This window comes from Stigmatopora argus, chromosome 17, assembly GCF_051989625.1.
Source record: "Stigmatopora argus isolate UIUO_Sarg chromosome 17, RoL_Sarg_1.0, whole genome shotgun sequence".
In the NCBI taxonomy this organism is placed as follows: Eukaryota; Metazoa; Chordata; class Actinopteri; order Syngnathiformes; family Syngnathidae; genus Stigmatopora; species Stigmatopora argus.
Genome location: NC_135403.1, coordinates 11599239 through 11624335, shown reverse-complemented (window position 1 = coordinate 11624335; position 25097 = coordinate 11599239). Strand labels below are relative to the sequence as shown.

At 44.8% G+C, this 25097-nt stretch overlaps 1 protein-coding gene across 7 annotated transcripts; it reads left to right on the top strand.

The window, feature by feature from the left end:
- Positions 1-1577: 1577 nt before the first annotated feature.
- Positions 1578-25071, top strand: flt1 (fms related receptor tyrosine kinase 1). Of its 7 annotated transcripts, XM_077624051.1 has the most exons (33): positions 1578-2263; positions 3102-3204; positions 3679-3887; positions 5109-5233; positions 7363-7528; positions 7610-7746; positions 7839-8010; positions 8084-8201; positions 8262-8431; positions 8512-8659; positions 13933-14056; positions 14133-14241; positions 14788-15096; positions 16131-16277; positions 16348-16479; positions 16545-16651; positions 16798-16933; positions 17585-17689; positions 17787-17900; positions 17962-18041; positions 18167-18227; positions 18377-18462; positions 18550-18672; positions 18758-18869; positions 19049-19148; positions 19210-19315; positions 19395-19489; positions 19562-19628; positions 19698-20216; positions 21876-22022; positions 23409-23476; positions 23547-23686; positions 24962-25071. In XM_077624051.1, the coding sequence occupies exons 1-29, from the start codon at positions 2143-2145 to the stop codon at positions 19854-19856; spliced, it is 3741 nt and encodes a 1246-aa protein (XP_077480177.1). In that variant the 5' UTR covers positions 1578-2142; the 3' UTR covers positions 19857-20216; positions 21876-22022; positions 23409-23476; positions 23547-23686; positions 24962-25071. The 7 variants fall into 7 exon arrangements, with proteins under 7 accessions (XP_077480177.1, XP_077480176.1, XP_077480175.1 ...); XM_077624050.1 differs by lacking the exon at positions 1578-2263 and having other exon boundaries at positions 2393-3204; positions 19698-19883; XM_077624049.1 differs by lacking the exon at positions 1578-2263 and having other exon boundaries at positions 2393-3204; positions 19698-20193.
- The last annotated feature ends 26 nt before the right edge of the window (positions 25072-25097 follow it).

Genomic DNA, 25097 nt, shown 5'->3' with positions numbered 1-25097 from the left:
TTGTGGCGCGCGACCCCGAAGGCGGCTCAAGATCGTAGGCGGCACAGAGGCATCGCCCGGGTCGTGGCCGTGGCAGGTCAGCCTCCAGATGGAGCGTTACGGTCACGTGTGCGGCGCCACTCTGCTCGCCGCGCGCTGGCTGGTCTCGGCCGCCCACTGCTTCCAGGACTCCGATGCCATCAAGTAGGTCCGGACGTCCATCGCCGTCGATAGGAGGGAGTGAGTTCACTGGATTTTTCCAACAGGTATTCGGATCCGCGGGCTTGGCGTGCCTACATGGGGATGCGCTCAATGTCGGCGGGAAAGAGCGCGTCCTCCGCCGCCGCCAGGCCGGTCCGACGCATCGTCCCGCACCCGAGTTACGATCGACAGACGTCCGATTACGACATCGCGCTGGTGGAGTTGGGCGCCCCCGTCTTTTTCAACGAGTTGGTGCAGCCGGCGTGCGCGCCCGCGCCCTCGCACGCCTTCGCCGTCGGGACCGGCTGCTACGTCACCGGCTTTGGCGTCCTGGCGGAAGACGGTATGGACTTTTCCGGCTTTTCTTTCCCGGTCGTTTTTACAAGTGGGTGCTTTGTCGGCAGGGGAACTGGCGTCTCGCTTACGGGAGGCGTCAGTGCGGATTATCGACAGGAAGACGTGCAACGAGCTCTACGACGACGCCGTCACTCCCAGGATGCTTTGCGCCGGGAACTTGCAGGGAGGAGTGGACGCGTGCCAGGTGAGATTTTTTAATTTACGTCGTGACAGAGCCAAGTTTTTCTGCGGGGGCGCAATAAACGGCGAATTCTAGCAGGCTGTGATATTTTGAGCTAGCCATTAATAAAATAACTTGTTTGGTTTATACCCAAACACAACCACACTCCCAGGAGAAGATAAAGATCTCTATATTAATTTTACAGTATTCCGATTAGATCTGATTAGAACTTTATTTCATCCCGTATTCGGGAAATTTCTTAGTTGCTGTAGCAAGACAGACACAAGACACACAAGACATTGTAGACCTAGGTAAGAAACTGGAGCCACACACTGGAAGTCCACAAGGTGGGGACCTTCTGCAGACTGAGACTGAGGTTACTACACAGTCCCTCAGTAGTCTGGAGATTTTAAAGATCATCTTCCTTGCCTAGATCCTCCTAAATCTCCTTGTCACATTAGTTGGGGTTTTTATAGTGTGTACAAATATATTATTGATGGCATTTGAACTATTTGGACTTTTCCCAGTACACTTTTTCATATTAGTATGTATTTTATATTGACACGAGAATCCATTTTGGTGAACCAGTTTTACTTCAATATTGTATTTTCCCCCACTTGAATATCTGTTAATCCTATTCTACATGTAATTCCATGTTATTTGTTATTGGGATTTACGGATCTGGCGCTTTTTGTACCGGTAGGGGGACTCTGGGGGTCCGCTGGTGTGTCAGGAACGCGGCCGGCGTTGGTTCTTGGCGGGGATTGTGAGCTGGGGCGAGGGCTGCGCCAGGCAAAACCGTCCCGGCGTTTACACAAACGTGGTCAAGTTTGCCGACTGGATCCACCGGCAGACCCGAGGTCAGGTGTGACCTCGCCAAGAACCAAGAAAGTAGCAAAAACACAATAAAACAACAACAAAATCTTCAAAATGTGTATTTTCATGGGTTAACTGACAGGTAAGTCCGACGATCACCTCAGGGTTACTTTAGTCCAATTAATATATTAGACTTCAGTGAGCGTAGTCCTTTTTCTTAGTCAAAATAAACCCCTCAAAAAGCAGTTTTAATTCCATTCAGATGTTGGCCAGGAAGTTTTACCGGAAGTGACACCGTCAAAATAGATTGTGCGTCCACCGCTCTCAATAGTAGCCAAGCTTAGGGTCGATTTATTTATGCGTACGTGCGACTTGCCTCGCCAGTTTCAAACGAGTCGCTCGTGTGCTTTTGTATTTTCGCTTCGTGCAATTATTCATGGTTAAAAACCAAAAAAAAACAAGCCACTCAAAGTGATTTATTTCCCAGTATGCCGCACTTAAAGGAAGGGGAGGGCGCGAGGGTGTGCCGGTAGGCGCGCGCGTCACGGAAGGCCGCCTTCCGGTGGCCCCCACTGTGGGAACTGTATAAATGGGCGCCGGGGAGCCCAAAGCACGGGAACGCGTCGCTCATGAGTCTCCCAAGTCACCCAAAAAAAGGAATTATTAAGTATTTTATCAGCAATTGGATGAACACGATGAACTGTCTGCTGGCTTCTCTGCTTTGTGGATTGTATGCGCTCTTTGCCGAAGGTCAGTCAGGAATGGCTCGCTTTGGGCGCATTTGATGGGTGGGTTTTTTTGGGGGGTGCTGGATTTTATTCAAGAGGAATTCAAGGGACCCAAATGTGGATAAAAATGTCATTTAAATGTCATTCAAGTATGCTAGCTAGTAAAGTGATACTGTATTTGAAAATTGAGTTTTTAAATGTATTTAATAGTTTTGCTTAATTGGTTTTGTGTGTCGATTTTTAGGACGGAACTCATTATGGAGGAAGGTTTGAATATTTAATGTTAATGTACGTAGTATAGTTTTTTTTCGCTTGAATTGAAATAATGGGGTTCTATTTCTAGCCATTTGTTTTACGTAAATATTTCTGACTTGTGCCATTGTAAAAATAAGTCCCTTTAATATAATGAGAAATTTAAAATGTTGGCTTCTTTGTGACCCCCCCCAAAAAGTTAATTGATTTACTCTCTAGTTTGCATTTTGTTAAATATGTGAAAATATATTTAGCAACCCTAATCCACCTTTAAAAAAAAATTGTGCTGTTGGATGCCAATTTAGAATGTGAAATTAAAAAAAGCCCCGATTTGAAAGGACTCGTCCTTTCAGTTTAAAAAGGGACGTTTCGTTCCCAGTATGAGTGATAATGTGTCACCTAATGTCATACTGAAGGAAACTCTTATCGGAAGTGTGAGTAAGGCCACTTGCCGCGAATGAGCCATCCGCGGGGAGCCATTAACGCGACAATGAATGGTCGCCATCATCCGCCTCACTTAAACGTTCCCTCTCTTTATCCCACTTACCGTACCGACGACCCAGGGATGCCGTGGTCCCGCCTCCTTAACGTGTGCTCGTGTCCCGCAGGTGCAGACGAAGAGGCCAAGGGCAAATACGCCGTTCCCGTGTTGGAGGGGACGCACGGACAGCTGGTCCTGGAGGTCAACCAGACCCTGGAGCTCAGCTGCAGGTCACTTTAAAGCCAAAAGCTACATGCTAACAATTAGCATATGTATTTGAAAAGATTTTCCCTTCAAATTATTCGATAATGGTCACCAATTTCTTATTACCTGTGTGCGGGGGAAAAATGAACACATTGTTCCATGTGAAAATTGAAAGAATTTACTGAATCATCTCGATGTTATTGAAATTATGAACAGAAAAATAGCGGAATCTGAAGAATGACATGCGCTGACCTTTGACCCTTCATCAAAAATGCTATGAATTTGTAAAAAATATTGGCTTTGGAACATTTCAGAAAACCATTGTTGCTAGTTATGAGCCAAATTTGTTGGAAAACACTGTCCAGATAAGCCACGTTATGAACATTAAGTTTTCTTTCTAGTGCAATCATTGGAAACGAGCTTCCTAATCAGCTCGTTTCCGCAAACGCCTGCCGTGTTGCGCTTTTCGGCCAAACTAATACGCCATCCTCACGTTCCAGGGGTCGCTGGGAACTCTCCTGGTCCTTCCCGCCCGACCTGCCTCTTGAGCGGCTTCGCGTGGAAGAATCCCGCTGCGGCAAGACGCACCGGCTGCACTGCAGTCGGCTGACATTGCTCGAAGGAGCGCAACCTCACCACACCGGCTCCTTCCTGTGCCGATACCGCCACCAAACGCAGCGCCAGAACTCGGTTTACGTCTATGTGGCAGGTAAGATGCCACTTGCCTTTAAAGCTAGCAAATGTCTCTGCTAGGCTTTTTGACTGATTTTTTTTTCCTCAAGTCCCAAAGATTATATATACTTATCTATACATTATATCTAAAAACTGAAAGAATAGACTAAATAGACTTTAAAATGTTCAGGTTTCGGTTTATTCGTTTTCAGTAATTTGACAAAACTGACTCACTTCTGACAGGAAATGTCGATTCACAAATTGGGCTGATCCCATATTTTAAATATAGACCCTCCGAGGAACTGCTTTCCACTCATTGGCCGCGTTGACGAAATTAAGCATCCAATCCGTTTGGACTAAAAGGGAGGTTAGAGGGGTAATTTGTCATTTGCGATTGAGTTTGACTTTGAGCTAACAGCGGGAGCTTATTTTTTTTTAAACAGGATGTCCTAAAAAGGGTGATCTCTAAACACTTTGGGCGCAGTTTCAGCACCTTGGCGTCGCTCTGGATATATTTTTATATTTGTATATAAATACCAATCTTTTTTGGAGTGTAACGGGCCAGCTGTTGAAAGGCTCAAGCCTGGGCAGAGTTTCCCATGCAGGGCATCAGCCTTATCTGCCCCGCTCCAGCATCCTGTGCTCGAAGGGAGGAGGCCATAGGGTTGCGAGAGGGGCGGGGCAGAGAAGGGCCAAGTGGGTGGGGGGGAGGCGGAGGGTCTCACTGGCTCGCGGTCAAGGTATTCGACCGTGCGTGCGAGGATGAGATGAAGGCCGCCGCCGGCCGGAGCAAAGAGGAGGCAGAAAGTCTGCAGTGGTGGGCCCCTCCCTCCACCCTAGAGAGCATCTCTGCCCTCCAAGTCCATTAGCAATCAAAGGAAGCCCGACTCGCTGGCCGGTCCTTGGGGTACTTTTGTTTCGGGGGGCCCCGAGACAAGCAAACAATACGTTGCTACGATTGCCTCCGAACAATTTGTGTGTTTATAGTAGACGGCGGGCGGCCATTAGCCTTCAATGTAGGAGGGGGAGGGGGGGGTCTCAGTAGATGGGTGTAGTGGGAGGCAATAACAACAGAGAACTCCAGAGTACACAATAGTGGAAGCAGCCACCAACAGAGTACAAACGGTCCAATATGGCATTCAACGGTAAATGAAATGGTTATGGGAAAAAAGTGGGATGGGCGTTGAGCCCTGTGGAACACCTATATTATGAAAGTTTTTTTTTTCGGGGTCCCTGACCGCCGGCTTTTGGCTTTCAGACAGACGGCAGCCATTCGTGGACCACGAGGAGATGAGCACCGACGTCTTGTACTTCAAGGAGAAGCAGCCGTTGGTCATCCCGTGCCGAGTCACGCACCCCAACGTTACCAGCACCCTCGTCAAGGTGAGTGACGTCAAGACATTTCCGAGAAAGAATGTGTCCACTCGCAACTAAATTTGTAACGACGAAATAATCCCAGTCAAACGTCATACGCGCAGGCAAAATTAATCATCCGACATGACTTTTTCTATTTCTTAACAAGCTTTTTCCGATCTTGTTTTGTTTCGAACCCGGCTGGAGACAGGACGTTGGGTCCAAAGTGCCCCGTTGGCCCCCGGCCAGGATCACTTCCCACCGCCCGGCACATAGTAGCGCTCCTTGCCGCCAACTATTTTCGCCGTGATGCTTAAAACAGCTGGCAGGAGGAAGCCCAAGTAGCTAGCATCGGCCCCCCTAAAGCGCGCGCCATTGTTCCACAGCGGACCCGAATACGCTGGCCTGCGTGTCACATGTCAGATAAGAGAATTTGTCGAACAAGCAGAATACAAAGATTGGGATTCATGATAAAAGGATTATTTTAAAAAATCTCCCATGTGACGTGTCGGGTTCGCGAAACGCCCAAAATAGTAGTTTGTTTCACTTTTTATTCGTAACGTATTGCTCAATTCCTACTTGATTAATCACCATTTGCAAAATAATAGTCGTCATGGTAAAGAAAGAAAAGAGGAAGTGCACGTAACGAAAAGATATAAAAATACTTGCGTGTGTTTTTAATAGTTTTCCTCAAGTGACAAATCCACAACAGCCCCGAGGCGTTTGGGGGAGATGTCTAAAAATAGCATCCTCTAACGCATCGTGATGATTTCAACATCCGGTGGGTTTCCTCTAGTGGCTTTTGTGGGACTGGGAATTTTACGATCTATTTTTAAAGATACGTATGTATTTTTGGATTCAGATCGTTTAATGGGAATTGTCTAAGTCTAATGAATCTTTTACTATTTACCGGTGAGAGTATGTGTCGTAAACACAAAAAAGTGGTTCAATTGATATTGAAAAAAATCCTTTGAGCGCAATGGCTTGGACAACTATTGCCGTCATTGGCAGCCAAATATTCTAAAACAGTCTCCAAACACTGATAAATTAGATTTTTAAGATTAACTTCATATCCGTATCCACCGAGGCTCACGACCAATGTATCACCAATGATTTGATATAAAATGCACGAAATGGTTAAAAAAATGAGTCACCTTAAAAAATCTATTCATATATTTCCTCGCCAAAAAGCGGCCCCTACTACCGATTAAGCCGTCTCTTGACACGTCTGCGTGACGTCCCCAAACATTTTGTCCAGTACAAAATGTATTGGTCAAAAGGGAACGCTTCTAAAAAAAGCTCCCGTCCTTCCCTTCATCGGCGAACTGTCACGGGCCTTTGGAGTGTTTTTTTCCTGGACGGCCTTTTCTTTTTCTTGAGCCGCCTCGATACAACAATACCCGCGAGGCCCCCCACCACCACCACCCGCCCCCTTTGCGCTAAGGCTGTGAAAGTGAGGCACCCCCCTTCCCAGCCTCTTGCTCAAAAAGCGTTCTCGCATCCTGTAGTAACAGGATGCGAGGAGATGGACCCGGAGTCTCGTTTCCCACATCCTGACTCCTCGGACGTCTCGGCCCATCTCCCCTTGCGTCCTTTTACCCGCGTTAGGTAAGAGGGGCGAAGAGGCCGCTGGGAAAAGGGTCACCTTGCCCCTACCTGTCCCCCAAAAGAGAGGGCGGGCACCTTTTTTTCTGTCCGAGATGAAAAGGTTACGCAAGGATTTGGCGAGAAGACCCCGTCGGGATTGGCCCGCATCTGGATGGAGGTTTTATTTTTTTCTCTCAAGAGGAAACGGAGCGGAAATCGGAGGCCGAAAATACCGCGGGTCATTCTGTGTCCACTCAGACAGTTTTAGCCAATCGGGAGAGTGATCGGTGGGAGACGTCCGAGCCATTAGCAGTGGGAGGAATGGCAGTCAATAAACAAACCAGTTAAAGCGGCACCATGATAGCAATTCCTATTCAGTATTTAAAGAAATGTGTACAATACCCCCCCCCCCCAAAAACAGATCTAATTATTTTGCTATTTAATTAACTAATTCATGGATGTATTTTGCCTCATTTCATGAATATATATTATCTGGCAAATTAAAAAAAACAGAGATCCCTTTGGAAAAAAATGAAATCAAATCTGCCATTTGTCACTTTTCATCCCCACAGTTCCCTCAGCACAGTTTGAGTCCGGACCAGCGGAACATCTTATGGAACAGCAAGCGGGGTTTCACCATCCGCACTCCCACCTTCTACTACATCGGCCTCTTCTTCTGCCAGACGCTCATCGACGGCGTGGCGTACAAGTCGCGCAAATACATCGTCTACAGACCAGGTCCGCTAACACCACGACGGCTTTGCTTTAATTCCGATCGGTGCCTAATATCCTTCCTCCTCGTGTGTGTTGTTATCCCAGTGAGTAGCATCCTGGACATGTATGTGAACACCAGTGGTCCAGTCCAAGCCTTAAAGGGAGAGAGGCTAGTCCTCAACTGCACCGCCACTGGAGAACTAAACACCAGGGTTAACATATCCTGGGACTATCCTGGAAAGGTATTTAACAGGCCTCATAATTTTATTTCTAATAAGTCTCTTGAAGCCATCACTCAATTAGGATTGGATTGATTGGATAACTTTATTCGCAGACGAGCAACCACGGCTCCACGTCCAAGCGTCTCCTGAAACACGGAACTCACATGTTATTCTACAACATCCTGACCATCCCCAAGCTGCAGCGCTCCGACCGCGGCCTCTACACGTGTCGAGTCGGCAGCGGGAACAAAACCAAGCAGCAGAAAGTCACGGTGACCGTCTACGGTAAGTGGCGCCTTCGCCGTCGTGGGATTCCCAAAGCGACCTTTCTCATCCCCCTTCTTCGACCTTCCCTCAGATCGGCCCTTCATCCGACTGAAGCCCAGACGAGGAACGGCCATGGAAGCTCGAGCGGGCCAGAAATCCTACCGAATTTCCCCCAAGCTGCGAGCCTACCCCGCGCCCGAAGTCGTCTGGTACGACGTCGCTGTCGACCCGAAACAATAGGAAAGCCACCTAAAATGTTACGTTGCCAGGTTGAAGGATGGCGCGGTGGCGGCGGAACAGTGCTCCAGGTACCACATGGACGGCCATTCGCTGGTCATCCGTGACGTGGCCCAAGAGGATGCTGGGAAATACACAGTGCGAGTGGGCATCCGGGAGCACGCGCTCTACCGGGATCTCACGTTAACGCTGGTGGTTAACGGTAAGACCGGACGATGCAGGCTTGGGCTGACTTTTTTTTCGGGGGAAGCATTTTTCTCAACGCCGTTTGTCTGCCGGCAGCGAGTCCGGAGATCGGCGAAAAGGGCGTGTCGTCGCAAGACCCGGCCGCCGTGCCCAGGGGGAGCCGGCAGAGTCTGCACTGCACGTCCCAAGGCGTCCCGCCGCCGCACGTCCACTGGCTCTGGCACCCGTGTCCGCCCAAAGGCCCGTAAGTACACGTGCTAGCAAAAGTGCTATTTTGCTTAGAACAAATGTGGTCAGGGTAGGCTGCTCGCGTTTAGTGCCAATCAGTTCATCTCAGGGTTATTTTAAGGGGATGTCTTTGTCATTTCATGACTTTTTCTGGCAGGTTTTATCTTCCATCCTTTAAAATGGGATTTACATTGATAGTTTTTGACCGATTTGAGTTTTCTACTACTTTTTACCAGATTGAATAGCAGTTTTTTTCCCGGACTTTGTGACATTAACTAGTCATTGTGTTATTTTTGTCTGTTTCGTCGATTATTTTCCTGTCACTGACTTTTAAAGTGGATTTAACATCACTTTTTTGTGGACTTTGTGCCACTAAAGGACGTATATATATTTTTTTTTTAATATAAATTTTTTACAATGCCTTTCATGCGACATATTTTTTTTTCTTTGCTAAACATTTTTGGGAATTAACTTGAAACACGTCTTATATCATTTTGGGGGTATTTAAAGTACATAACTTTCAACTCATTGGCTGCTATTGAAATTGCTAAATGATATCTGCCAGCTCTCCCATTTAAAATGGACGTCTATCACTGTCTAAAGCCACCGCCCCCCCCTGAAAATGTTCATCTTTTCCACCGTTTGACCCCCAAAAAACCATTAACAACTCAACCCGCGCAATCCCACATTAAGACAAAAGTGACCCGTCCCTTCTGTTGTTGTGCCTTAAATGATGTGTGTTTGCATTGTGTGTGCATGTTGTGCAAACAAGCCGTGTTTTGTCTATTGGAGCATGTGTCCAGACAGCGTTTCCTTCTTGTAACCACAACACATGGCGTTTGAGGGCCTTTCATGTGTGTGTGAATGTGTGAAAATGTCCGTGTGCGCTTTGTGTGCTGCACTGTTTTCTCACTTGGTCCGAATGTCTTTTTTCTCTTCCCATCATTTTAACCCAACGTGTGCGTGTCGGAGTGTGCGTGCTGCATTCACGGACACACAAGTGAGGCTTGGGAAGATAGAAAGGAACAACACACACACACACACACTCGGTTGAATAGAAGGCAGTGGCGTGTTCTCCCAAATCAAACGTGGATGATTTAATGAATTTCCTGCGCAGGACGCGGTCCTGTTTATTATTGTGATTGCACACCACATCCTCTGATGCTTTTTTCTTATATGTGACTCACACACACACACGCGCACACACACACACTTGGCAAGAACACTGACAGAGCGGTCGCTCGGGGTCAAAGACGTATTGTGTAGCTAGCGAGAGAACCGTTAAGGTTAAGTGTCGCGCTCGTGACATCATCGGCGTAGTTGAACTTTGGCCCCCGACCTCGCCCGCCGCGTTATTTCCGCTAGGCGGTTCCAAAATTTTCGTCAAGTGTACCACGGGGAGTGGGAGGGTGACGTAAACGTGGTCTGTTTGGCGCCCTACCCAAGATGGCCACCACCTATTGGTTCTGGGCCGCTAGCGTTAAGTTTGACGCCTGTGACATGAAGAGTAGTGCCTTGCCAAAAGGTCGAACATTCTTTTGACTTGCATAGTTGTCATGGGCAGTGAAAGTGATGCTAAGATGCTAATGGCATGCTATCAATGGCCATTCATAATAAATGGTTGCACACTTAAACAGTAAATTCTTTTTTGTTTTTACTCTTTTAGGGGGTGTGGTCACTACAGCTAATATTTATAACTTGATGTCCAATTAATTTAAACTGGGAAGACTGCTGGTACATGTATTTTTTGATGTAAATTATATTTTTTTTCATGAAATTATTATGAGTCATTTGAGGGCAAATTTAGCTTGGAGGCAGGTCGGCGGCAGGTGTTACTTTCTGTGGATCCTGACTGGATCTGACTTGTTCTCCGCAGCCCGTCCGCAGCGCAAGCTTGACGGCGAGGCCGGGCCCGGGATCTCCCGTCTTTGGGGCCGGCCGGGGTCCCCGCCGTTGGCGAGCGGGGTCCGCCGGCGGCCATGGGAATGCGAGGCGGCGCTTCTTATCAGGCCCGGGCAGGAGGCGCGCCGGGCTTCCTGTGCCAAAATCCGAGCGCTTTTCCTCTCGTTGTTTGGCTTCCTCTCCCGACGCGAGCGAGACGCTTCCCAGCAGCGTGATTGTCCCCTTCGTCTTCAAACGGGGCTCAGGGCTGCTTCCGAAAGACTTGATCTATTCTTGAAAACGCCCCCCCTTCCCTCCACTCCCCTCCCCGCACACACACACACACACACACACGCCACCACCCTCCCGCCGCCCCTGCGCGCACACACACACACAAAGCCAACTCACAAAAATATTGGCTTTTGGGGTAACATTTCAGGATTGGAATTCAAAATTGTTCAGAAAATCTACTTGGGAACTTGAATATGTGCAAGGTAGCCCAGTACTTAAGCATAAATCTTAGGAATTTATGTACATACCAAAAGTCCCCTACTCATTCCCAATGCAAAAAAATATGTATTGCCCATTATTCCTTTCCCCCCAAAGAACTTTATTCAATATGTTGTTTATTGTTTAAAGCCAAGCTGATGTTTATTCAGGTTATTGTAAAATATGATAAAATCTAATGATTTTTGAAGGGCGGGGATTTGGGCATTATACTTGGATATTTTTTTACCTGATTTGGGCATTATACTTGGATATTTTTGACTTGAATTTGGTTTAATATACTTTTATTTTATAAATAACATGAGACTCAATTTAAAACAAAATTAAAATGGAACAATTACATTAGGGCACATTTGAAGTTCATTCCAAATTTCACCCAAACCAAAATTTAACTCGAATGTCCAACTTTTTTGTGAGTCGTGCACCCCTTTCAAGCTCCTTCTGGCTCCTCCCTAGCCCCGCAGAGCCCCTCCCCCACCCACCTTGCCCCGCCCACACCTCCACAACCACCCATGACTTGCGCTCGTCGCGCCGGAATAGACTCGCGACACTGCTGAGCGGTGAAACGCCAGCGCACGAGCCAAAAGATAGGACACCCCGCTATGTTATTTATTAATTTCCATCATTTCCATCCATCCATACCGCCATCAATACCTGTCGGATATGCTTTGCTTGTTTTTTTTTTGTGTGTCCTAGAGTGGTACTATCACGGGTGCGTGTCCCCCCAATGACCCTGGCCCCTCCCACACACCCACACACACACATATCCACAAAAGCTGTGAGTTTTTACTGTGTTTTTTCCTCCAGCAAGAAGCCCAAATTTGAGAAGCGAGTGGACGCAAGCTTTTATCGTTTTAAAAATGAATATATACATTTTAAAAAAGTCGGACGCCCTACCATGTAGGAAGTCTCGGTGTCAGAAATAGCGATGAGACATTTGCATGAAGGACCGTCAGGGCCACGCAAAAATCAATTAGGCCGTTAAAAAAAGCCACATTTGATCATATTAAGTAAAAAAAATACTGCTAATTTTTGGCTAACCTAACATTTTACAGCATTTGGCATCCACATTTTTCCGTGAGGGAAGTCAAGCATTTCAAAAAGTAGTAGTTATACCATAAAATGTTAAAGATTGTAAGACAGGAAACAGGAATTTCTACAAGTAAGGAAAAAGCAATTAAAAATAGAAGAATATCACTTTTTCTCCCCAAAGTATAAGCAAAAAATGAGGTGATAGTACCAAAAATAAACATGTACAGTAGACTAGTAATCTAACCAAGTCATCTAAAATAGCTGATGTAAATGTAAAAATTTTGTTGTCATATTGCAACCATTTTTCCTTCATTTTTTAGTTCTTGCGTGGCCCTAATTGTCCTTCATGCATTGTGTGTGAACGTGTGTGCATGTGTGTGTTTGCTTCCATGTATGCGTGCGTATTTGCGTCCTATCCTCCTTCCCTTTGTATAAAGATGTTCTATGAGTAATATATGAAGCTAATATTTAATAATTTTATACAACTAACTTACATATGACCATATTTGTATGACTCTGTCAATACGCATTTGTTTTTTTTCAATGGTTTGTATCATTTGTTGTTGTTTTTGCATTAAACTTTACTTTCATTTTACCGATGTAGTTTTCCTTTCATTATTTTTTTGGTGTGGTTTTATTTTGGGCTTAACACACAGGAACACCAAAGTGTAGTTAGTCAGCCGACACGGACGCGCACACACATACGCACACCCAGAGTGGCTGACGAGCGATTGTTGTACGTCTGCGTCTTTCTATGTGTGTGACTAACCAACTTTTATCGCCACATCTAACACTCTTATTTCCATTCGTACAGAGAAAGGATGTCTTCTGTGTGTGTGTGTGTGTGTGTGTGTGTGTGTGTGTGTGTGTGTGTGTCTCTGTGTATGTGTGTGTTTCACAAGTAGGGTGGGTCACACACTAGGTACACGGCGTGTGTAATCGGGGAAAAGGAAAAGGATTAGAGCACGGGTGGATGGATAGACGGACAGATAGACAGACTGGCAGATCAATCAGTCATAGGTCAGTAGTAGTAGTAGTACTTACACTTACTACTACTACTACTACTACTACTACTACTACTACGACTACACTTTCAGCTTGTCCAGTGAGTGAGGGGTCGCAAAATAGATTGGCAGATCAATCAAACAATCCATAGGTTAATAGTAGTAGTAGTAGTAGTAGTAGTAGTAGTAGTAGTACTTCTACTGCTTACTACTACTACAGTTTCAGGTTGTCCAGTGAGGGTTCGCTAAATGGATACATAGCATAAATACATACTACGAATAGATATATACCATAAATACTAAATAGCATGGATGGATAAATACCATAGATTGATACTACTTCTACTACTAATCTTTGGGCTTGTCAGGTGAGGTGTTGCTAAATATACACATATGTAGCGTGAATAGATACCATAGAAAGAAGGGCGGATGCTAATGAACGAAAGCTGAAATGTATGGTATGTTAATGACGCCAAGTGATTTAAAGAATGGCAGGAAGTGGAAGATGACGCAGGGGATGAAAAGGCACATCCTCAAAGAACAACTCCCACACAAATATATAGAGATATAAATAGGATATGCATTGCATACATACTGTACATTCAAGTGACAATTACTTCATTAGAATTGGACTTCATTCTTTTGACTTTTGCATTACAAATTGACATTTGGGGAAAAACTTTAACTTGAGACCTGTTGGGTTCTAATGTGCACATTTTCCAACATCAATTTTAGTACTATTTTATATGAAACTGGATTGAAATTTGATCATGGAGACCCCCACCCCGATCCCAAATACACGTAGTAGACATACACAGCTGCAGAATTGTGTCAACACAGCTGAGTGTCCTCCTCCCGACCGAAGGTGCGCCGCTCCGACATCCTCGTCGGCGTGGCTCCCCGTGAGCCCAGGGCTCCCCGCCACGTCCGCGCACAACCGCATCCTGAGCGTGAGCCGCCGACAGGAAGTCCTCCAGGGGAAGACCAAGGTGGGAAACGACACGCGTGTGACGACACATCTTCGTGTAGTCCTTCTGTAATTGTTGCATCTGCATCTGTGTTTAGACGGTGGGCGTTGTGACCGTGGACGAAGCTCTGGTGTCGGGCGTGTTTCGATGTGTGGCGACCAATTCCGTGGGACTGGACCACCTGGACATCTACTTCTACGTTTCAGGTGACTTGATCTCTTTGTCGTTTGTGTTTAAAGGGATTGGACGTATAGGACTTCCACGTTGTTTATTTTATTTTCTATATTAACATTGTTTTCTTTTATATAGTAATTTTTGCAGCAGTTTCGTTTTTTTTTTAAATGGAATACTATTGTTTTAATTGAATACTATTGGATGTCAACCTGGTAGACGAAACAGAAAACATTTAAATGGCTGACCCAGAATCAGTGTTGCTCTGTGAGGTCAGTGTAATTACGTGTTCCACTTGTGCGTTAGCGAAACAGGAACTGGTTCTCATGGCGCCCCCCCGGGCCGCATTTCCTCGGACTGGCAGCTCGGCGTTATTTCGGGAGGCCTCGGGGTGTTTGGGAAAGATAAACACTATCTCCCATCAGGAAACTCTCGCGCCGTTTCCACGGGAAGTTTCAAAGGGCTAATGTAAATACGAGCAACTTCTCTCGCCGTCTTTGCGTTGGCCGTGTCAAAGGGGCTCCAAAATGGCGGCCGAGGGTACGCCGCTTTCCAAACTAATCCTTCTCTCTCGTTTTCAGATATTCCGGGCGGATTCGACGTGAGCCAGGACGAAGAACCTCGAGAAGGTGGAGCTCTACACCTCACCTGCAGCGCTAACAAGTACCTGTATGCCACCCTGTCATGGCGCCGCCTCCACCCGGCCGGCGGCGGGGTCGACGATGGGGTCACCGCCCTGCGCGGACAGCCTTCCATAGGGCAGTTCTCGCGTCTGCTGCGGTTGTCGTGGAGTAACCTGAGCGCCCAGGACTCCGGCGCCTACGTGTGCGCCGCCCAACGCCGCATCACCGGCCAGGAGGAGCACCTGGTGGCCCAGGTGAGGGTCTCAGGTGGGTGTCACTCAAGCGTGTTATGGAAATGCTTTGCGTAGCACTCGGTTGGGGAAAAATTTGAGATCCAAAAGGGCTCTCATTAGACAAAACTAGTCCAAACTGCTTCTACTAGCTAAAACTGCTTCTACTAACAAAAAGTGCTTCTATTAGCTAAAAGCGCTTCTACTAGCTAAAAGTGCTACTTGCTAAAAGCGCTTCTACTAGCCAAAGGCGCTTCTACTAGCTAAAAGTGCTTCTATTAGCCAAAAGTGCTTCTACTTGCTAAAAGCTCTTCTAATAACCAAAGGCGCTTCTACTAGCTAAAAGCGCTTCTACTAAGTAAAAGCATTTCTACTTGCTAGAAGCACTTCTACTAGCCAAAACTGCTTCTACTAGCTAAAAGCGCTTCTACTAAGTAAAAGCTTTTCTACTTGCTAGAAGCGCTTCTACTAGCCAAAAGCGCTTCCACTAGCTAAAAGCGCTGCTTCTGGCTCCCGCGAGCTATACCTTGAGGAACCTAAAAGGGCCTCCTTGGGGACATCCTGATGTCTTTTGTGCACGTACATAAGGTCGCAAACAAACAAACAGCACGGCGGCTCTCACGGACTGTGCGGCTGTTTGGGAATCGGGTCCCCTCGGCTTCCTGAGGCCCCACCCCGCTCGCCTTTGCTGGCCACCTCTTTCACGTGGGAATGGGCTCTGTTCTGGAGGAAGAGCACACAATGGCACTTCCCACCGTGCCACATTTACAGGCCCCCGCGCAAGTGCCGCGGGAACAATCAGCCCATCGGACACTGTTGGGCCCGGGGCCCCGGGCTTTGGGGCCCCCCGCTCGGACAATCATCGATTGTTGTCCGGGAGGAAGATTGGGGAAACCACAATCGGTCGCCCAGCCAGAGTGATTTTTCTTCACGTCTGCGGATCGGCAATCGCTATAACAATCGGCGTCCGACATGTCCACTTCCTTAAAAAAAAAAAAGAATGAGTCCACTTCTGTTAGCTTATTGCTAAACCCGGGAAAAACTTCTTACGTGACTCTGTTTATGTTTCAGCCCTGGAAGCTCCGGTGCTGCTGGACAATCTTACCGATTGGACAGTAAACTCGAGCAGCTCGGTGATCCTGCGCTGTCCGACCAAGGGCGTCCCCGCTCCGACGGTGGCGTGGTACAAGAACCGAGGCGCTCTGTCCCAAAGATCAGGTAAACCTATAAAATGGACCAAAAGTGCCATCCCATGTGGGATCCGTTTTATTTTCTTGTCTGCTCGCAGGAATCGTCATGTCCTCGGAGGACGGCTCCCTCCGGATTGAACGCGTCGCCATTGAGGACCAGGGCTTGTACACTTGTCGGGCCTCCAACCAAAAGGGGAGCGCGGAGAGCTCCGCCTACGTCTGGGTCAACGGTAAATGGGCAACGTCGAAGGCGGCGCCGTCGGCTTCAGTTGGCGGACAAATGCGTCTTGCGCAGATGTGTCCGGAACCCCGTCCGTGGAGATTCCCACCCTGGCGTGCACCTGCGTGGCGGCGACCTTCCTGTGGCTCCTCCTGACCCTCTTGATCAGAAAATTACGACAGGTAAGGAGACCAATTGGAGAAAATTTTGCACTGGCTGGAAATCTTGGTGTGTTTGTCTTAAATAAACTGTAGCAATCTGGCAGTTTTAACCCTCGGGAATGACCTTTCGGCGCTAGGTGCTAACCCCGCCCTCGTACCTCCCGCAGATTGACAGCCCCCCGAGTAAAGCCGAGTACCTGTCAATCGTCCTCGACTCCCGAGACGGTCCCATCGACGAACGGTGCGAACGTCTCCGGTACGATCCCGATCGGTGGGAGTTCCCGAGAGACCGTCTCAAATTAGGTACATTGCCAATAAGACGTGAAGAGTTTTATTTTTTGTGGTTTTCCCTTCAAAGATTCCAGGAATGTAAGCAGAGGATGTATTAAGATGGCATCAAAGATACTGGGATTTTCTCATAGCTCTTATCAAACTATCCTTGGGAGGGACTCCGGTGGCATTAATCAAAGTCCGTATTGTCTTCGGCTGGGTAATTAAGAGCACGCCGGCACCGTGTTTACCGACGCTAATCAGCCACCGGGGTGGTGTCGGCCTGACGTTAAATCTTATCGGACGTCGACTTCCAGGATGGGCCGCAAAGACTATCGTGTCCCACCCAGGGAAGAATTCGGACTGTTTAAAAGTGCTGGGAAATGCTACAAGTCACTTAAAAATGACGCCAACACCTATTTTCCATACAAATCCATCCAAAGAAGAGAGAGAAAATGCTGAATAATTAAATTCAATCCTAGTTAGTCTTCCTTTGTTAGCTTCGTTGGTCCCGGCCCCTAAAAAATTGCAAGGCGACATGCTAATCTGTTGTTGCTATTGCTGCCCAAGTGGTCATTCTGTAGCTAGCGCAGCACTACCAAGTTAAAATGTACATCCATCCCTGGTGCTTTGTTTTGGGTGGAACCTACAACAAATGAATCCTAAATTTAATGTCCTAACCAGGCCGAAATTTGGGGAGAGGAGCCTTCGGGAAGGTGGTGCAGGCGTCCGCCTTTGGGATTGACGGGACTTCCGGCTGCGGGACGGTGGCCGTGAAGATGCTGAAAGGTAAGGAACGGAGTAGTGGTAGTAGTATTGTAAAAGTACCTGGATTTTGTTTGTTTGTTTGTTTATTTTCAACTTCGTCTCTCTACGTGTCCACCAGAGGGCGCCACGGTCAGCGAGCACAAAGCCCTGATGACCGAATTGAAGATCCTCAACTACATTGGGCACCACCTCAATGTTGTGAACCTGCTGGGAGCTTGTACCAAACCGGGAGGTATGGGGGGTTTGTGGTTTATGCAGTGGGATTGGGATTAACTGGGATTGGCATTGGGCAGGGCCGCTGCTGGTCATCGTGGAGTACTGTCGCTATGGAAACCTGTCCAGCTTTCTGAAGAGCAAGCGAGAGGTCTTTGGGGTAAGGATTTGTCCCATTGTGTTATTGTTTTATTTTTGCTATCAACTAGGCAAAATCATCCAAATAGAAGTGACTTTAGCAATGTTGTTTATGATATGTGAATACATTGTTTTTTAATCCTTTAGGTACATCCGAAAAGATCGAGAGAAAGACTTTGTGACGACCAAGCAGCCACGGACGATGACGGTAAATGGCACTCAACGGTTTGCATTGACACCGATGAACGTCCAATCCCGTTCTGGACTATCCCAAATGGATTGGATGTCCATGGCCATCAGGCAATGTTTGAAATGGTCTTTTTGTGTTCAAATCTCGCCCTTTCCTTTTCAAATCAGAATCCAGCGCTCCATTATTCCTGGAACATCTCATCTCCTTCAGTTTCCAGGTGGCTCGAGGAATGGACTTTCTGGCGTCCCGCAAGGTTGAGTCCTCATCCCCCTCTGGAATGATTTTCATCTTTTTCACATCTTTATATAATTCCTTTTTCTTTTTTTGCCGGCCACTCCAGTGCATCCATCGGGACCTGGCAGCCCGAAACGTCTTGCTGTCCGACCACGACGTGGTGAAGATCTGCGACTTTGGCCTGGCCAGGGATATCTACAAGAACCCCGATTATGTGCGCCAGGGAGACGTAAGTACACACTGGAGTCATTTTATTTATTTTTGGCTGATTTTATGGTTTAGTGAAGCTGTTGTCTTTGTTTTTTGTTGCTCAGTCTCGCCTCCCTCTGAAGTGGATGTCTCCGGAGTCCATCTTTGACAAGGTGTTCACCACTCAAAGTGATGTTTGGGCCTTTGGTGTCCTGTTGTGGGAGATCTTCTCTTTGGGTAAGATGTTTACGCTTTAAAATACAGCTCAGAAAAGATAAAATCATCCAAATTCCACAGGGTCACATTCAAGTTACCTAATCTGCAAAAACTGGGTTAAAAATAATGTTATTTTTTTCCAACATGTTATTTATTTCCTTCAATACGCTGACATTTCCCTTTATTCGAACCCACTTCAGGGGCGTCCCCTTATCCCGGCGTGCACATCGACCAGGAGTTCTGCAACAGACTGAAGGCGGGAACCAGGATGAGAGCGCCGGCGTTCGGCACCCCCGAAATGTGAGGAGACATGGGCCATCGCATCAGATTTTGATTTGACGTGCGTGTATTGGATGTCCAGTTACGGCGTCATGCTGGCCTGCTGGGAAGCCGAGGCCGCCCAGAGACCCTCCTTCTCACGCTTGGCTGACACCTTGGCAGAGCTGCTTGGGTCTGTGGTGCAAAAGGTCAGTTGAAAACTTTCCCGCATGTTGTTTTTGGTGGTGCGTATTCACCGAAAGGCTCCTATTTGATTTCCATTTTCAGGACGGCAAGAATGGTGTCCCTCTCGACTTCGCTTGGGAACATTCCAAGAACAGCGAGACCTTCCCACCAGATTCTTTTGCTGTCACCAACTTAAGGTAAATAGGATTTTTTCCCTTAAACGACTACAAAAATTGTGAAACTGGAGAGTAAGAGGCATTTTGGCGCAGTTACATGCATGCCACTGTGGACACCTTTGAGGAGACGCCCTGCGAGGGGGGGCGCCGTGGATCTGACGTAAGGACCAACACACAACTGCGTATGCACGTTTGCTCGAAGAGACTTAGTGTGTGTGGCGCGTTTCAGGAGGGCGACAGTGGGATGATCTTGCCATCGGAGGAGCTGAGGCGGGTGCTGTTGAGCAATGAGGAAGGCCCAGGTCTCCATGGTGATGGCTCGCTCGGGGGTAGGCGCGGATCCCCTTGGCATGGCGATTGCTCCCCGCCGACGGCATCCTGTTTTTAGTGCTGGTACCACGTATTGTGCTGAAAGGTAGAAATTAGCTCAATTTACACTTCACATGCTGGATCTGCTAAGTATTTTTATGTGAGTTAGTGTGTGAGTGTGTGTATGTGAGAGTGAGTAGGTCACTGTTTTGTAGGATATGATACAAAAATATGATAGTAAAAAGGTTTGATTATTAAACAGCTTTTACCAACCAAATACTATAAGACATGGTCTATTTAATCTTAAAAAAGCATATTAAACATAATGCATTTTTGTGGTGTTTTGGAGTTTGTATCTTCTTCTCGTAGCGGCGTTGGTTTGGTCCAGTGGAAAAAACATTGGGTCAGACCTTGAGGTGGGAGCAGGTTCAAATCAGGAGTGAGTTCGATTCTGCTCTTTGCTATTCTCAAACTGTTTATTGAGGTACAGAAAAGGATAAATATAACTTCCAATCACTTCATTTCAGAAGTCACTGCGGTCCAGTGGCAAAGACAATGGGTCAGAACTTGAGGTGGGAACTGGTTCAAATCAGGAGTGAGTTCAATTCCGCTCTTTGCAATTCTCAAATTGTTTACCGAGGTAATGAAAAGGATAAATATAACTTCCAATCACTTCATGTCAGAAGTCACTGCGGTCCAGTGGCAAAGACAATGGGTCAGAACTTGCGGTGGGAACAGGTTCAAATCAGGAGTGAGTTCAATTCCACTCTTTGCAATTTTCAAATTGTTTACCGAGGTAATAAAAAGGATAAATATAACTTCCAATCACTTCATTTCAGAAGTCACTGTGGTCCAGTGGCAAAGACATTGCTCAGAACTTGAGATGGTGAAGTTCAAATCAGGAGTGGGTTCAAATCCACTCACAACATCACGTATCGTTGTTCTTAATCCAGGAGGATTACTTGGCAGAAATCCCGCACGATTGTAAGGCTTTTGGGTCTAAATCTTTGAATCTCCCCAGCGCTTCGTTCGACCTTGGAATATGAGGAGGCCTCAATACGTTAGCGGCGGCGCGCTTGGATCTCCCTTCACTTTCTTTCGCGCTAATACGCAGCTCTCGTCCCCAACCGCAACGCGGTCCGCGTTCCAGGCTTTTTGGGGGGGAAAATGACCATGTATAGTAAGGCTTTTTTCTTGCCAAAATGACCATGTATATTAAGCCTTTTTGTGTTGCAAAAATGACCATGTTTAGTAAGGCTTTTTGTGTTGCAAAAATGACCATGTATAGTAAGGCTTTTTTCTTGCAAAAATTACCATGTATAGTAAGGCTTTTTTCTTGCAAAAATGACCATGTATATTAAGCCTTTTTTTCTTGCAAAAATGACCATGTTTAGTAAGGCTTTTTGTGTTGCAAAAATGACCATGTATAGTAAGGCTTTTTTTGTTGCAAAAATGACCATGTAGAGTAAGGTTTTTTTCTTGCAAAAATGACCATGTATAGTAAGGCTTTTTTTGCAAAAATTACCGTGTATATTAAGGCTTTTTTTCTTGCAAAAATGACCATGTAGAGCAAGGCTTTTTTGTTTCAAAAATGACCATGTATACTATACAGGCTTTTTTTGTTTCAAAAATGACCATGTATACTATACATGGTCATTTTTGAAACAAAAAAGCCTTACTATACATGGTCATTTTTGAAACAAAAAAGCCTTACTCTACATGGTCATTTTTGCAAGAAAAAGGCCTTACTATACATGGTCATTTTTGAAAAAAAAAAAAAACCTTACTATACATGGTCATTTTTGCAAGAAAAAAAGCCTTACTCTACATGGTCATTTTTGCAAGAAAAAGGCCTTGCTCTACATGGTCATTTTTGCAAGAAAAAAAGCCTTACTATACGTGGTCATTTTTGCTAGAAAAAAGCCTTACTATACATGGTCATTTTTGCAAGAAAATGCCTTACTATATATACATGGTCATTTTTGCAAGAAAAAAGCCTTACTCTACATGGTCATTTTTGCAAGAAAAAAGACTCACTATACATGGTCATCATATATATTCATGAACAAAATATAATAAACATCAGTCTGTGTTTCAGATACTATTTTAGACCAACAGAGGGCCCTGCAGGCCCTGATGGTGCACCACGCCTATTGTAGACGCAGCCGAGTTAATTAAGCGCATGCGCAGTGACCGATCCTTTTGCCAGCCTTTCCCATGCTGTCGGTCGACAAGCACGCCAACGGTAAGGACTATTCCTTATTATTACTATTCCTATCCCAATTCACTGGCCTAAATGCGTTTTTATCACGCTATCGGGAGATTTTTTAGCAATCAATTGAGCCCAAAACGCCAACAAATATCTTAGTTTAATGCCAGGTGTAGCACATCGTCGACAATTTAAATTTGCGCTGCTTTTCCTCGCCGGCTGTGTGCCGTATGTTACTAGTTAACATTAGCGTTAGCGTCACGATTTGACTTCAAAAGTATGTTGTCCGTTTTGTCTCCATTATTGAGTCGTGTGCCAAGACTTTAAATTTAATCAAACAACGCCGAGTCATCAACCGACAGTTTGCTGGGTAAATGCTCACTCTAGACACCCAAAGGCACGATTTAGTTCCTGTATGTAATTATAGTTTTCATTGCGAGTGCTTAACACCCGTTGCCGATTTGTAATTGTTGTTTTTACAAAAAAAATCACTTCTACAAAACTGTTAAGCCAATTTTCTCCTAGATGTTAGCGTATGTCTGTATATTTAATCGCCGTATACAAAACTATTAAGCCAACTTTCTCCTAGCTCACTGGTGTCAAAGCGGCGGCCCGGGGGCCAAATCTGGCCCGCCGCGTCATTTTGTGCGGCCCGAGGAAGTAAATCATGAGTGCCGACTTTCTGTTGGGATTAAATTCAAATGAAGACTATACATGTATATTATATTTCCTAATTTCCCCCTGTTTAAATCAATAATTGTAGTTTTAATTCATTTTTTTCCTTTTTGTGTTTTTAGTTCAAAAAGCATTTAGTAAAATCTAAAAATAAATATATTTCAAAAATTCTGTTTTCCACTCTAATATTGAACAAATTCCCAAAAATATTTTGTTTCCTTTTGAAATGAAAAACAAATTATTATAAGATATTTTCCCTCATGAAGAAAAAGCTCAAACAAATATTTTTTTAGATCTATAAAAACTGAATATTTAGGGCTTTTGATAGTTATTTTTAATCCAATTTAAATAGAAAAAATATTATTTCAAAAATGGTCCGGCCCACGTGAAATCGAGTTGACGTTATTGCGACCTGCGAACCAACCCGAGTTTGACACCCTTGTCCTAGCTGTTAACGTCAGTCTGTATATTTAATCACCTTGTCTGGAAAAGGAAGAATAGCACTTGGCACTTGCTAACTAATTTTCATTTTTTTATCTTGATCGTTTATTAAATTTCTTGTAAGATTTCTCTATCTCGTAATTGTTTGGCAACCCCCAAATACCTTGGTTAAATTAAGTTTTCCCTGTTTAGCATCAAGATAAAACTACTTCTCCCCCCAAAAAAACAACTACGCCAATCTGTTGAATCTCCATGCTCTATATATGCTAACTTATGTTTTTGTGTGTGCAAATTTTCCCTGTTTAGCACCAAGATGCAGCTCTTCTAGCATGCCTAGAGCACCATTGAGGTTATAGAAGAGGAGACTGGGCCAGGTAAAACTACCAAAGTTGAATCTCCATTCTATATATTCTAACTTTTGCTATTTTTTTTTGCATTCAACAGGCCTGGGAGATCTTCCTCGCAAGTTGCCCACTTGAAGTCTCTGTACTTCTGAAAATCCAAATGAAATAAAAGCCTAAATCTCATCATGGTGATGTTTCACTGGCCATTTATTTCCACAGCTCTTTGACTCAATCTTTAAGGTGAGAAGGATCTCAGTTAATGTTAGATCAGGAGTTCTAAGTATTTATTCCTTAATTTTATTTTCTAAGTGTTTATTCCCCTCATTTTTTTCCTAAGTGTATATACCCCGTTTTATTTTCTAAATGTTTTCCCCCCAGCTTTTTTTTTCAAATTTTATTTTCTAAGTGTATATACAGTTTTTTCCAAGTGTTTGCCCCCCCAGCTTTTTTTTTCTAATTTTATTTTCTAAGTGTTTTCCCCCCAGCTTTTTTTTCCAAATTTTATTTTCTCCTAATTTTATTTTCTAAGTGTTTTCCCCCCAGCTTTTTTTTCCAAATTTTATTTTCTAAGTGTTTTCCCCCCAGCTTTTTTTTTCAAATTTTATTTTCTAAGTGTTTTCCCCCCAGCTTTTTTTTTCAAATTTTATTTTCTAAGTGTTTTCCCCCCAGCTTTTTTTTCCTAATTTTATTTTCTAAGTGTTTTCCCCCCAGCTTTTTTTTCCAATTTTTATTTTCTAAGTGTATATACCCTGTTTTTTTTTCCCCAAGTGTTTATTCCCATTTTATTTTCTAAGTGTATATACCCTGTTTTTTCCCCCCAGCTTTTTTTTCCTAATTTTATTTTCTAGGTGTTTTCCCCCCAGCTTTTTTTTCCAAATTTTATTTTCTAAGTGTTTTCCCCCAGCTTTTTTTTTCAAATTTTATTTTCTAAGTGTTTTCCCCCCAGCTTTTTTTTTCAAATTTTATTTTCTAAGTGTTTTCCCCCCAGCTTTTTTTTCCTAATTTTATTTTCTAAGCGTTTTCCCCCCAGCTTTTTTTTCCAATTTTTATTTTCTAAGTGTATATACCCTGTTTTTTTTCCCCAAGTGTTTATTCCCATTTTATTTTCTAAGTGTATATACCCTGTTTTTTCCCCCCAGCTTTTTTTTCCTAGGTGTTTATTCCCCCAATTTTATTTTTTCTTCTAATTTTATTTTCTAAGTGTTTTCCCCCCAGCTTTTTTTTCCAATTTTTATTTTCTAAGTGTATATACCCTGTTTTTTTTTCCCCAAGTGTTTATTCCCATTTTATTTTCTAAGTGTATATACCCTGTTTTTTTCCAATTTTATTTTCTAAGTATTTTCCCCCCAGCTTTTTTTTCAAATGTTTTTTTCCTAATTTTATTTTCTAAGTGTTTATTCCCCCAATTTTATTTTTTCTTCTAATTTTATTTTCTAAGTGTTTTCTAATTTTATATTGTAAGTGTAAAATTGTTTTGTGAACCTTTAACTAAAATGTCTTGTCTTATGTTTACAGGTGGACAAAGCAGAGAAAAGACTGGCTACACCAATCAACACTTCAATGTAATGACAACTAAGTATGTTAGAATTGAAATGTTTACCTGTAAATAAATTTTTTAACTTGGATTGTTAATTGCATTTTTTGTTAGATA